This window comes from Amaranthus tricolor, chromosome 1 (assembly GCF_026212465.1).
Source record: "Amaranthus tricolor cultivar Red isolate AtriRed21 chromosome 1, ASM2621246v1, whole genome shotgun sequence".
Taxonomy (NCBI): Eukaryota; Viridiplantae; Streptophyta; class Magnoliopsida; order Caryophyllales; family Amaranthaceae; genus Amaranthus; species Amaranthus tricolor.
The window spans coordinates 45,223,889-45,238,051 of NC_080047.1; the positions used below are offsets into that span (position 1 = coordinate 45,223,889).

At 33.2% G+C, this 14,163-nt stretch overlaps 2 protein-coding genes across 2 annotated transcripts; both read right to left on the minus strand.

The window, feature by feature from the left end:
- Window positions 1–690: 690 nt before the first annotated feature.
- LOC130814584 (anthranilate synthase beta subunit 2, chloroplastic-like) lies at window positions 691–8,398 on the minus strand. Its single transcript, XM_057680703.1, has 7 exons — window positions 7,904–8,398; window positions 5,369–5,439; window positions 5,206–5,243; window positions 4,076–4,186; window positions 2,221–2,320; window positions 1,750–1,882; window positions 691–1,365 (listed from the first exon to the last, which is right to left on the minus strand). Exons 1-7 carry the CDS (start codon window positions 8,141–8,143, stop codon window positions 1,261–1,263), a joined length of 798 nt encoding a protein of 265 aa, XP_057536686.1. The 5' UTR covers window positions 8,144–8,398; the 3' UTR covers window positions 691–1,260.
- A 624-nt stretch (window positions 8,399–9,022) lies between these two features.
- Window positions 9,023–13,445, minus strand: LOC130814587 (uncharacterized). Its single transcript, XM_057680706.1, has 8 exons — window positions 13,304–13,445; window positions 12,642–12,807; window positions 11,982–12,072; window positions 11,834–11,892; window positions 11,510–11,570; window positions 11,225–11,315; window positions 11,061–11,137; window positions 9,023–9,366 (listed from the first exon to the last, which is right to left on the minus strand). Exons 1-8 carry the CDS (start codon window positions 13,329–13,331, stop codon window positions 9,250–9,252), a joined length of 690 nt encoding a protein of 229 aa, XP_057536689.1. The 5' UTR covers window positions 13,332–13,445; the 3' UTR covers window positions 9,023–9,249.
- Between the last annotated feature and the right edge of the window lie 718 nt (window positions 13,446–14,163).

Genomic DNA, 14,163 nt, shown 5'->3' on the forward strand with positions numbered 1-14,163 from the left:
TAGAAGTAGTTTTTACTCTTGGTCCAAGTAGAGTGGTAGTCAATGCTCTAGTCTTTAGAGTTTAGAGTATAGTGTAGGTGTTGTGTGAAGTTTAACATGCACCAACCTGTAACATGTAGGACTAAGGATGCATGTAGCTTTAGCAATAATCCACTAAAAAATTAGGTTGGAAACTATAAATCTTATATCAAAGCTTCAACTTTAATGACATATTGCTATAAAAAAATTATATTACGTGTTTCACTGAAAATCATACGTATTGGTCGAATATTTTCTTTTCACCCTTATACCAAAGAGTTTTGATTATAACCATTTGCGAGAAGGATCAATATGATAAAATTCTATTTTCCCTTACTTGTTGGTAATTTTCCAAAACCTCAATAAAAAATTATGTAAGAAAATAGAATCAGAATAGTTCTTTTCCTATAATGTTTATAATTTGTTATAATCACATGACACAAAGATTATTAATATATAATACTAACTAAATGAATCCAGTGATCAAATTTAGTTTTCACAATTACCCAAATTGTGTAAAGATAAAAGGCAACTTATTTTAAAACCATGAAAGAATAGTGATTCTACAAGAAAGTGTTATTGTTAAGGCAAAATGATAGCTCTTTTTAGCAATTTGTTGAGTCAATCATTTCCAATACATATTATAAGCACCCAAAACTTGCACGAAATCTCACTCACATGGAAAACACAGACTTCACAAGTGAAGAAAATTAAGATAAATTCAATCAATCTCATCACTTTCCAAATCCTCATAGTAATCCAAAAAAGGTTGGTGAAGATTTTTGTTTTTTTTTTAACAGGGTTTGCGAGAATATATATTACTTGTCGAGACCCAATTATTTTGAGGACCTTTTGTTTTAATTTGTATTGTCTTTTGAATGAATCGTATTGGATATGAGTGGGGGAAGTGTAGAGCCAAGAAGGGACAGTGAAAATCAAAATGATGTTCCTTTTAGAAAAAAGTTATTTTTATTCCCATTCCTTATTACGCAAGTAGAAAGACATGGAACTCTTGGAAAGAGAAGTTTGTTCCATCCCAAAATAGATCATGTTTTTTCAAATTGGAGTTTATGAATCAAGCCTAGTTGATTACAACAGCAAAAGATTCAACTTAGTTACTAACTAAGGTTACCTTGAGCTTGTTGCCACACAAAAGCTATTGACATAATAAAGCACATTAAATATTTTGTTCTCGAAAAGATTACACGACTATCACAACACCTTAAATGCTTACGAAAGCTGCTATGACGAACTGTTTGTTTCGTTACTGTCAATCATTTTAATGAAATTTTTGATAATCCCCATTCCTTCTGGAGTGAGAACACTTTCAGGATGAAACTGAACCCCCTGCAGAAAACAAATGGGAATAGCATTAATATTGCCTGATTTCACTCTGGAACAAGGAATGCACAATTAGAAGAATCAATCTAACAAAGATTGAAGCACTCATAGAAACCATGAAGCTAGATAAAGAAAGTTCACAAGGACATGCCATCACGTCTCTAAGATGCCATTATCGCAATCAGAGTGACACTTTTTTGATAGGTCTCCCGTCTTAACATTCTCCAATCGCTTCTTTTATGAAGATGTAATAAAAGTCAACAATAGGAAATCACAAACCGACAGAAGCAATCACTTAAGGAATGGATGAGCTTACGGAAACAAATTGAACATTTAGGCAAAAAGGTTGGAAACTTGGAGGGGGCATAAAATTCTAGAAAATTGTGTTACCTGTAAATATTTATATTCTTTATGACGAGCAGCCATGACCAATCCATCCTCAGTCCAAGCAGTAATCTCAAGCTCCTCCGGGAAGCCATCTCTTTCAACCACAAGGCTGTGATATCTCGCGGCAGTGAAGGGACTGAAAACGTAAAAAACTTACCATCATTATACAGTCTTTTATTTTCAAGAAACATCGACACCTAAACATCTTCCCTAGATAGGCTAACTCTAACACAAGACTCCTATTTTAAATTGCTCACAAAGAATCTAAAAACCACATGCTATTTCCGATCACAGCAGCAACATGCTATCAAACTACCAAGCATCTGTTTGCATCTTTTTAGTACCTCTTAGCCCCGTTCAGAATCACTAACTACTGCAACATTAAATCACTTCTAACAGCATAGTTCTGGTGTTCACTATATCGATCAAGACACCGATCAGACAAATGACAAGTATACACAACACAGCACTTACTTCGGTAAGCCTGAAAATAAGCCTTGACTCCCCCCCTCATCATAGTAAACAGGTGAGCTTTTCCCATGCATGACCCCATATGGGGAGCGGACAACCTTCCCTGTAAAACAAACCATGATATCATAATTTAGTGGAAAGAAAAAGCAGCTGCAGCCTGCAGCTGACAAATGCAAATTTGGAAGAGTATACATTAAGAACAATCAACATGAAAGATGGCATTGTAGTTACCAAACAATGCATTAATAATTTAAGGTGCATTTAAAACTGAGTCTACAATACACAACTAGGTTATAACTCATATTCTCGGCACTTTGAGAATAATTAAAACTTCTTTTTCCATCCCATACATACCGAGTCTGAAAAACTAATTAGATACAGTACATGAGGAAAACATGATGACAGACAAATACCGCAGGCTGACTTCACAAAAAGAACTCAACTAAGATAGCATGACAAAAGAATTTATTGATTTAAACATTGGTGATGATGAAAAAAGTAAACTAAATTTATCATAGAAGTATCAAAGAGACATTTTCCCAAGTAATTAAAAATCCTTAATGCCTAATTCACGTAGAACAACTCATAAACATGCAACATTCCATCACCCCAAAGCCATCAAGTGACTTCCACATAGATAGGGCTTGGGGGGGTCAGATGTACACGACATTTTCCTTGTGACCGATGACAAAGAGGCTTTTTCCGAATGACCCATGGTAGCAAACATCAACTGAAATTTCACAAAAAGTAGAAGAGCAGATGACTCAATGAGTCAATTCATTATAGTCCTATTATTATCTAAAACCAAAGAACTATAAATCTTTAGGTCCATAAAAGTAAGAGACGTAGAGAAACTCATAAGCATAAGCAAGAATAATGACTCATAATAAAAGAAAGTTGGTGCACCGCTAGCAGGACCACAAAGACTCCTTAGTCCTTATCCCACCCGTCTTTCTTGTTAATAGCCGTAGACAAACTATATTAAATTGTTAATGGCCGTTTGGTAGTTGGTATTAAATAGTAAGAATGGTAACGGAAATTTAGCGTGGTTCTAGAGAGAAAATCTCTTAACATGTTTAATTGTCATGGTCGTTCTACTTCAATCATCTCATTTTCTTCACAAAGTTCGTTCCAATGCATTACTATTGGAAATCTGGTATTAGGTACTAATTGAAATTGTGAAAAAAAAAATCATTTTATGATCAAAGTTTTAATACCATCATGGTAAATTTCATGAAAATTTACACTTCAAATAATTCTCATTACCACTATTTAGTACCACAACCAAATGGGCCATAATTGAGGATTCTCCCACTAATGTGACCTATTGTATCGTGTCTATTTTGAATTAAAAAGAAACATGAAAAACGAAAAACGTAGTTCGTTTGTATTATAATTCATTAAATAATAAACCTCACTGCATGCTGCTTTTAAACTTCATAAAACTACTTGGCTACTCCTATTTAATAAATTAATATCATGTGTTATGGCTATGGGATATGGTCTCCTGTATAGCATACTTTAACTTCAACACATGCTAATGCTCTATTAGAGATCAGAGATCTAGACCTCTAGGAGGATTATGACACGGAAATACATGTACGATAAATAATTGGTATATCAACCACATACAAGAAAACACCCCAAGACAAATAACCTAATCTCCTTTTTTATATTGTGCGTCAAAAAAATACTTGCTTTATAGAAAGGATATATAACAAAATATGATTATAGCCAAGGAAAGGCAAAAATAACAACAGCAGGATGGAGTATACAGAATACTTGAAGCAGACTTTATAGCAAAACCGCAACCAATTTGTTGCATAAAGAATTGACTAAGTCAGATGATGAAACTGACCTCCAAAAGCCTCTCCAATGCACTGCAAGCCCATACAAACACCAAATATTGGTACAGTGGGGCCCAATTCCAACACAGTAGCTAATGAGATACCTGAGTCTTGAGGTGCACCTTTTAACAAAAAAAATGTGCTTAGCAAGGACAATCTAAAATGATAACAGCAATCACATAGTCACATAAAAGTAACATAGACGTGAACAGCGCAGAAAATCAGATAGTTGGAAGCACTAAATGCAAGCAAACTTTAACTTCTCATATGCAAATTGCTGCCAAGAACGCAGAAGATAATAAGATACATTTTTGTACTAAGTACAAGAATTTCTCCTTTTCATTTTTCCACAGTTTCCAAATTCTAAAAGCCCAGTCAAAATTCAAGTTGCAAATTCTGCCACAGTAGAATAGCAATCAAATGTCTCCAGCGTGATGCACTAGGGGAACTATACAAGGTCCAAGCCTACCTGTCATAACAAACAATTTTTGTAGCCCAAAAGCTTTAGCAACCTGTTCACAATCATTCAGGTTAATCTAAGCTATGGCTTTTCTGGATTTTCATGCAAAATTGCACTGGTTTGCTTATTCTAATCCATGAGTTGTTATGTGAATTTAAAAACAAACGTTTAAAGGTATTTATTTTTAATGTCTGAGACCAAACCAACTTGCAGAAGACCCCCAAACACCTTTGGTGCGAGTACACCTGTAAGCTACTTATCATTGCTCGTTAGAATGCACCCATAGTTCAAGAGTACTAGAATGCAGCATCAAAAAAATCCACACCCCTTTGGAATGTGCCAATCTAATACAAGTATGCAGCATCAAACGAAAAAAACAATCTTACTCCAAACCCATTAGATAGCTTCTAAGAGCAGTTTGAGGGGAGGGGTGATAGTACATGCAACCTTAACTCAGAGACAAGGAAAGGTTATTTCGACTTTAATCTTGATCATATAAAGAGAAAGTGTTCGGCGTTCATAGCTTCATAATAAATAACAAGTGTGCTATCTTATTAGATCATTTTCAATTGGTCAATTATAATGAAAAATATATATCATCTTTACTCCATGCACATCATAGATTTTCAAAAGTCAAATAGTTCAAATAAATTCTGAAAGAAAATAAGCAAAAGCTCTCACCTGGACCTGGAGATATAAGGATTCCCCTTGGATTTTTCCTGTTATGACAGATTGAGCAGCTTAGGTTAATTATCTATGATGGAAGATAAATTTTTGTATATTGTTAAAACGTTCGAACGCCACATTTGAAAGATAAAAGCATACCACTATTCTGCCTCCTTACCTTTTCAATTCTTCCACAGAAATCTCGTCATTTCTGTATACCTCGAAGTACGTACCTAATTCTCCCACATACTGAAAATAAAAACATGATGTCAAAAGTAAGAATATAATTATCTGATGGCCAGAAACTTAAATGTTAGAGAAAAAGAGTTCATGAATAGTAAACCATTCAGTATTCAATAACATTCATCCAGGCAAGTTATCATCATTTTCTAAAGTCAAGCTAACTAGTTGGTTCAAAGAGGAGAGGAGAGAGAGAAAAGAATGCAGTTCAAAGCAAAGATAGCGTTCACTTGTTAAGGAATGATCCTCATTCAATACTTTCAAAGACTACTGATCATTAATACGCCTAAAAATACCAAAGGTCAGAATAATATCTTTCAATCACCAATTACCTTACAAATCTCTCATCGTAATGGTAAAAAACTTTTCAAACATATTCTATAAATGATCAACGCAAAATGCTCAAATTTTGATCCAATTAAGAAAAACCCTTAAACCCTTATATCATCTTATTCCCATAATTCATCTCAATAACCCCAATATTGCATCACCCTAAGTTTCCTCTCTTGTTTTCAACAAAACAGTGCATTACCAGCTACTTCAAATCATGGAAAAAGACAGGCATCAATTATATATATTGGAGATTAAGAAAAGCATTGAGTTGGGTCAATTAAACTCTCCCATCTATCACCCAAATACTCAAACAAAAAAGGACACACCTTGAGTGATACATTGATACGACAATTGAACAATGTTTCAAACAAGTGAAAAGATCCAACATATTGATCCCTAGACACATACTAAATTACTAGAAACCCAGTTAAACTTAAAGGATAATTGCACACATGGGCTTGGAATGTGCGAATGCATATATAATCTTGCCAATGAAAGGCATGACACCTTCAGAAAACACTTGTTGCTTAACAATTGAAAAAAAATCGAGCATATCAAAGGAAGTTAACTGCATATGTCGTTACTAGATATATAAACGCCAATTTACATCAACCAATATCCAGATTTCAAAATTCATTGGAAGTCCAACTTTTTTGTCACGTCAAGAAAAGTTGAATAAGTTTGTAGTAGCTATTAAAATCCTTTACCATCTTGTATCAACCAAAATCAGTATGTCACAACGCATATGGACTAGATACGCTAGTTTTTCAAAAAAAAAAAAAAAAATCATTCGTGTACAAGTTTTTGTAGTTTCACGACTGGATTTATTAGGAAGCATTTAAAGCAAAGTCACTAGCGAAATTCATTACTGTCTAATGTCTCTATATGACAGCAAGGAAAGATAACTGTATTTGTCGTCACTAGATATACTTATCCAACTTATAACAACCAACATCCAGAATTTTGGAATTCAAAGGCTGTCCAACTATTTATCGCTACACGGCACAATTTATGAAGGTGAACATCAATGAAATTGAACCTCACTTGGGGTTAGTATTTACGTACTCCGTCAGTTTGTTGTATCAAACTAAACCATAATGCCACACTGCACTATAGACTTGATACGCCTTTTTATTCTATTGTAATTCATTAACTGTCCAACTTATTGTTTCTACTTTTTTCTCGACTCACTTTATTTAGAAGCATTTCAAGGAAAGTTGCCCACAAAGTTTACTATCCATATCCATATAAATCAACCAAATTTTAAATGCCACAGCCATTGCTCATTACTTTTGTACACATAATTCATTGAATGTCAATGACAAATAATCCAATTAAACCTTGGCCTTTTTACATTAGCCCTTTCAAGAGTAATAGAGTATACTACTTTTCCATGCTTGATTATCCGGCCATCTCATCTTCACCCTCATTAATCCCTGATACAGGGCTACAATCCAACATACACACCTGTCAAAATCGGGTGCTCAAGTCCGATTTCTAGTCCCACATATCAAAAATGAGGCCAATTTCGGGTTCTTCATGTGACTAATCAGCATATACATTTGACATACCTTCTATATTCAGATCAATTCTAACACTACCCAATTTTCTGTCCAAAACAAAATAATGATGAATTATTAAAAGTCAAAAAAATACTTGCAAAGTTGCAAGTTTAAAATATGATTTTATTGCTTCTTTGAACAAGTGAAATAATTATAAATTATTAAGATTCAAATAAAACCTCAAATCTTTGGCATGGTTCCATTCTTCTTTTGAACAAAATCAAACACAAACTAACAAAACCAAAAAAGAAAATATCAATTTTGATTTATACGTATAATAACCACAAGGGTATTGATGCAGGTGGGAGTCCATCCATATTCCCATTGAATTTACCAAATAGAGCACAGTAAACCAACCAAATTTCAATTTTAACATGCAGCGATTCACACAACTAAAATCCACAAATCAACCAAATATCCACATCTGAAACCATGATTAATTAATTCACTTACAATTATCATTACATCACAAACAATTCACGTATACTTCATAAAAATAAAACTAAAATTAAATATAATCTATTCTATTCTATCATCCATTAATTATGAAAAAATGATGAAACTTGACAAAAATAAACCTGACAAAGATTATAAGTGAAGCTATCATAATTATCAATGACAATAAGAGGGCGAGAATCCACAGGATTAGAATTCTGTGCAACGGCCTTCAAAGAAATTGAAGAAGGCTTAAACCCATTTTCATTAGAAAACTTCAAAACTGGAGATGGGTTAGAAAATTTTCTGGGAGAAATGCATTTAATGGAGGTTTTAATTGGATTAGTGGGTGAAATGTGGGTTGAATTCATCAAAGTTTGCATGGCTGAACGAAAAAAAATGGGGAATTTAGGGTTAGAGAGAAAAGTTGAAAATGGATTTGGAGAGGAAATTGTTGAATTGTAACGTTTAAAATGGAGGGAAGACTGAAGACCGAAGACTTATTAAGAGATACTGATTCTGAGAAGAAGTGACGTCAGGGCTGCTGATACTACAACTACGACTAATAATAAATTAATAAATGGGGATGGTGATTCTTTTCCTATTCTGTTTACTGGTCTTTGTCATTGTGCTTATTTCTTTTTTTAACGTTTCTCACAATTTGTGGCATTTTCCACTCTTATATTCCAAATAATGCTAATTTAAACTACGGTCGTTAAACTGTTTTATGGTAAGGCGACCTTAAAATAAGAATAAAGTTTTTATTATTGCGTTATTTACCCCAAGTATAAGACATATCTCACGGTAAGACTATATTATACAAGAATTTGTAAAATTATTGCGATAGGGTAGTATCGGACAAATTTAAAAGGTTGATTGTGTAAAGACTAGTGCGTACTGGTGCCCCGAAAGCCCAAAGTCATCTAGTGTCTTCTATATATTTTGACAGATAAATACATACAAACCTTAACATTATTCGTAATAACTACTGACATTCTTGAGTTTGATTTGTTTTAATATTAATTAACTTGAAAAAGCCTAGTCCAGCCAATCAAAATACTAGGACATAATGAATACGGTGTAGTAGACATAACATAAGCCATACCATAAATTTTTGGGCAATTTGTGCCAAATTTGATTAACGAATGACAGATTTGATTAACACACTGTGTACTTGGTCAACATAATCAACTATAAATTTTCTGACTTAAAAACATTGACTACAAAAATTTCATGCTTAATATAAATATATATATAGAATCTATGCCCAGTCATATTACTCTATTACTATTAAACTTCGATCAAGTCAATAAAAGTATGCAAAATTAATTTCAGAGATTGTTGTAGTCTTTTGACTATTACATTAATATATTTTGAACATTGCTAATAAACAATCAAGAACGCCGCAGTTGAATAGCGTTTAACAAAAAGGCTGGCGAAAAGCCCCATCACTCCCTATCTAAGCTTCAATCACCGGAAAGATACAATTTTACGATGACTCGATGTCTGATCCTTCGAGCCCTTCTCTATATAACTCGAAATCATCTCCTCTTAGACTGCAGATTAGATGAAGCTTGAAGGGAGCCATTTTGAAGCCAAGAAGACGCTACAGAAATAAAATTTAGGATTTTATTTACATTTGCAGGAAATAAGCAACAGATATGTAAACAGAAAAGAAACTTCAATTATAGGATATCAACAATTACAAAATGATACAACGTGAAAAGATCAGCAACTGTATCAGCAAGTATTAAACTGAACAGGAGTTTGAGTCTGATTCCCTATCCTCGAGAAGAAGGTAGCACTACAACCCCCAAAACCACCTCCAAGTAATGACATTAATACAAACTACCTAATGCGTAAGCATCACAACAAAGCACCCTCGAGTCTCTAGTATCAACTAAACAGGATTTATTATCGCTAATATTCCCCAAAATCACCTCAAATGATACATCAATGCCACTTTTTTAGATGGGCAGTTCAATTATTAAATTTTCTTTAAAAAATAACCAACATTCAATTATTCAAAGGAAAAATTAACTAGAGAAGAATAATCCAATCTTTCAATAATTTTTCTACAATAGTCCCACAATCACCGTTAATCATCCGAATTTTAGGGGGTCTTTGCTAATAGCATACCAACCAAAATAGTGACCAGCTAAAACATGTTTTTAGCCCAAGAAAAAAGGTAAAAAAAGGAAAATATTTAAAAAAACAAAATCCCCCACTACCACTCTTCATTTTCGTCTTTATCCGTACCACAACACTTCTCCAGTTCTCCGCCATCAAAGACCCCAATTCTATTCACCTCTCCCGCCATTAAAGCCTCCCTTTCCTTATCATGGCCAAAGGAGTTCATAAGAGCAGTTATGGCTTTATAAGTAGAAGGCAACCATAAAAATAAGGGTAAACTTCTGGGGTTTGGAGAATAAAAATCAATCAAGCACAACCATTTAAAGAACTCGGTGCAATCTTTGAAAAGATATAATTTATAGGTTGGAATTGCATTTCTCAAAGTAAATTATTCAATGACTTGTCATATTTGCTTAAATTCATGGTATCATCTTAAACCCAAGTCAATTAATTCAATTATTTTGTTATCCTACCAACACAAAAAAAAAAAAAAAAAAGAACCTTAGGAATAGATGCTTCAAAACATACACATGGATATTCATCTCAGTATCTATACAAAAAGTCGCCAAAAAAATTTAGATTGACCCATTGAAAACTTCAAAAACATCACCATCAATTTCAGAATCTCAAAGATTGCCAAATTACCTATCACTTCAACTCCAAAAGGTCCACATAGGTACACCCATAGTGTAAAAACAAGGCATCGCATCATCCGCATTGTAAAGGTGTAAAAACTTCATTTTGATTTGTACCAAGGGTATCTTATGGTTTCGACCGATATTTAGGCATTATTATAACTGCATCACTCTCGTTACCGCATCACCATTCCGTTAACACGATTGAGACAGTTAATGCATTTTAAACTATGGGTACACCCATATTATTTGATGAAAACTTTGCTTAAAAAATCCTAGTCCACGACAGTCTCAAGTTAAGTCCCAATAAACATTCCACTTCACTGCAAAGCCTAATTTATTGTATTGAGGAAGTCCACCAGCACAAGAGAATTTTTGTTTCACAAAGGATTATTTCAAGGATTTTCCTTGTGCATACAATATCAACATTTTAAATTCAGAATATAAAACCTCAAATCCATTGAACATGCCAGTAAACCAGCCAAAGAGGAAACCACATAAATGAACATGAGGGGAAGCAAGATGCACTAACCAAGATACGAGCTGCCTCTGGTGACAAATGTTGCCCTTCTTCACAAACAACAAAGTCCGAGATAAGCTCCACCACACCTGCCATGAAAGAAATCCAATCAGCATTTTACCCTTCAACGTATTTGATGGAATGTAACAGAAAGATAAAAAGTAAAGGAAGTGAACCTTTGTTCAGGCGGACAGGCATCCCTTGCTTGCGTAAGAAGGGCTCCATCTCATGGCTAAATTCACTCAAAGGCCCTTCTTTAAGCTCAACCTGAAAATCATTGAATATTATTCAGTTTGATTAAATTATGACAAAAGAAATATAGCACTTCAAATTCCTATACAAGTTCCAAGTAAGCAGATTTGTCATTTTAATCATATGAAAGAATACAATGTTCATGGAAGACTTTAAGCGTAAAAAAAAATTTAGGACAGAAATAGCTGATACGTCATATTCAAACCAACCTTCTCAGTGGCTACACTACCCGTCCTTGCAAAATCATAGACTTCAAACTCGTCAAATACCCTGCAAGTCACCAGAAAAAGAATTTAAATCCAATGATAACTACTATAAACAATAATATTACTAGATGAACTTGGAGACTGAAGATGTATGGTACCTTCATAGTAAAAATAAATACATTTTACCACACTTAGGGAGTGTTATTATCTCTTTGGACACCCAGAAAAGGGAAAAACACTTTTTTATTATGATTTGTTAATAGATACATGAAAAGCAGGGGAAATGCACAAGGCTATGGAAAATGTAACAAAGCTTTTCATACGTACTTTTTGACCTCTTCCTCAGATGCATTTGTAAAATAAAGACCAGTGTCTCCTCGAAGGAACTGCAAAATAGAAAGCAAGAATTGAATATGAAACAAGGTCATAAGCAATCCTAAACAGTATACTACACAAAAAGAAAGTGAATCTTCACCTTTGAGATTTTGTGAAGACCTGATTTGATCTCATCAGAAGCAGAACGCCCTAATGCAACCTGCATGACTTTGTGTGATCCAAGGAAAAATCTGAAATTGCAAGAAAAATATTCAATTATTATGACTTAAGTAAAATGGCTCATTAAATCATATGCACTTCTTATTTATGTGAAATGGTCAATCGAAAACAACATCTTTGTTAGTTTTATAATTAAGATGGGTAAGGATGTGTACATCCGGCATCAAGCCTAGTAGAGCTTCCATTGCAAATTGCTACTTATTTTGTAACCGGCTAAATGTTGTGATTTAACCAATTTGGCAACCATAACGATAATGACATGTTCTACTCAAAGTATTCAACTATTCAAGTTTGTCAATTCAACCAATTTTGGATCATTTCAAGCTTATCCATCACTTCCTCTCTCACATTTTCATTGTCAACAAGTTCCTATAAGTTTGGAAGAACATTGTTCTAGTCTCTTGACAAATTTAATTCAACACTTACTCAATACAAAGACCACTTAAAATAGCACCTCAAAACCAAATTACATTACAAATATCCAGAAATTTATAAACGACAACAAATTTTGGCACGCAGAAAAATAAAACACACATTAATGCAGAACAATATAAAAAAGCTCATCAAAAACAATGATCACCTTCCAGAAGTTCTAAGAGAATCTCTGAACTCTTTAAATTTAAGATTTCTCATATTCTCGAAGGCAAAGACATAAACCGAGGAGTACTTCTCAGCTGCTTCCCTTATTGAGTTAACAATTGCCTCCTTATGCTCCCTTCCTTTCTTTTTTGTCTTGGAAAGGGTAACTGCATTTCATTTTTCCATTCTAAAATATCAAAACAATTATTTTATCTGTTTCATTTACAAAAAATGAATCCTACTTCGCCACAGTTAATCAAAATTTCCACCAGCCCATTTACACAGATGAAAAGAATCGCTCACCCACAATCGAAATTTGAAATTTCTGTTTAAAAATTTTCATAAAACCCAGAAACAATCAAATCCACTCAGACAAAAATAAACACTCCCACCACAACAAGGTTTCTACATTGCAGTAATTATTAAAAATACATTTGGTGAAAAATTTGCAAAAGCACGATATAAAAATTGAATTTTTTTTAACAAAGCAAATAAATTGTTAGTTCTTTCACGCTAATATATACAATAAAAAATGTGTTAACAAAAAATGAACGGAAAAAAACACGAAAGCTAAAACCTGTAAGAGGGTTCGCATAAAAAATTTGCAGGATCAACTCAATTTAATTTGAGAAATTGCATTAGATAGTTAGAGAAAGAGAATACCAGGACGATTTCTTTTAGATTTAGGCATGTTGAGAGAGGAAGATGAGAACTGCGGGAAGACTAGGGAGAAAACAGAAGAGAAGGGGGGCTTTTGGAAAGAGTGGATTAGGGTTTTAGGTTTTGCCGATGTATAAATTGTATTTTTGCTAAAGCCTCTATAATAAACCCAATTTCTAAATATACCTCTAACCAATAATAATTATTAAAATTATTTTAATTACCAAAATATTTGCAAATAAGAAACTAACTTCAATGCTCCTTATTAAATTTATATTTTACTAACTAAAACTGATTTTTTATAAAAAATATTACTTGAATAAAGTTCAATATAATAATTATTCTAATTTCTAATCACCAAAAAATTTACTTATACGGTTTCACCTGTCATTTTGGCACCCCTCATAGCAAGCCCTATTAAATTACAGTATTACACTTACTTTTTAGTACCTTTAGACATTTACTATGTTTTATCCAAATGATTCACTTTGATTTGCTTGATTTAGCAAATTAGAAATAATAGAAAAAGTGTATTTTTTGAAGTATAATTACACGTTAAGGATGTTTGACAAATGATTATAGCTTGTCGCTCGTTGTCCATTGATTTTGGCTTTTCAAGTTGACTTATTTATTCATCTTAAAATATTATTATATTTATTGATTTTTATGCTAGCTAAATATGTCAATGATTTAGGTAGATGTTTGATAATACTAAATATAAATAAGTTATCATTTATTATTAAGTAGCCGAAAAAAACCAACAACGCAATTTTTTTTATCTTTGCTTAGATGTTAATGTTAGAATTTTCTATTGACAAAAAAAATTATTTACAAAAACACTTTTTAACCTTTTGACCAATTAA

What these genes read in the sequence shown, in the direction of transcription:
- LOC130814584 (XM_057680703.1), bottom strand. Translation starts at nt 8,143, where the DNA reads ATGCAAACTTTGATGAATTCAACCCACATTTCACCCACTAATCCAATT. An exon ending in TCACTTATAATCTTTGTCAG is followed by an intron (nt 5,440 to 7,903) that starts GTTTATTTTTGT and finishes TTTTATTTTCAG; the next exon opens with TATGTGGGAGAATTAGGTAC. An exon ending in TTATTTTCAGGCTTACCGAA is followed by an intron (nt 1,883 to 2,220) that starts GTAAGTGCTGTG and finishes TTACGTTTTCAG; the next exon opens with TCCCTTCACTGCCGCGAGAT.
- LOC130814587 (XM_057680706.1), bottom strand. Translation starts at nt 13,331, where the DNA reads ATGCCTAAATCTAAAAGAAATCGTCCTG. An exon ending in ATCTAAAAGAAATCGTCCTG is followed by an intron (nt 12,808 to 13,303) that starts GTATTCTCTTTC and finishes AATGAAATGCAG; the next exon opens with TTACCCTTTCCAAGACAAAA. An exon ending in TCTGAGGAAGAGGTCAAAAA is followed by an intron (nt 11,571 to 11,833) that starts GTACGTATGAAA and finishes GGTGACTTGCAG; the next exon opens with GGTATTTGACGAGTTTGAAG.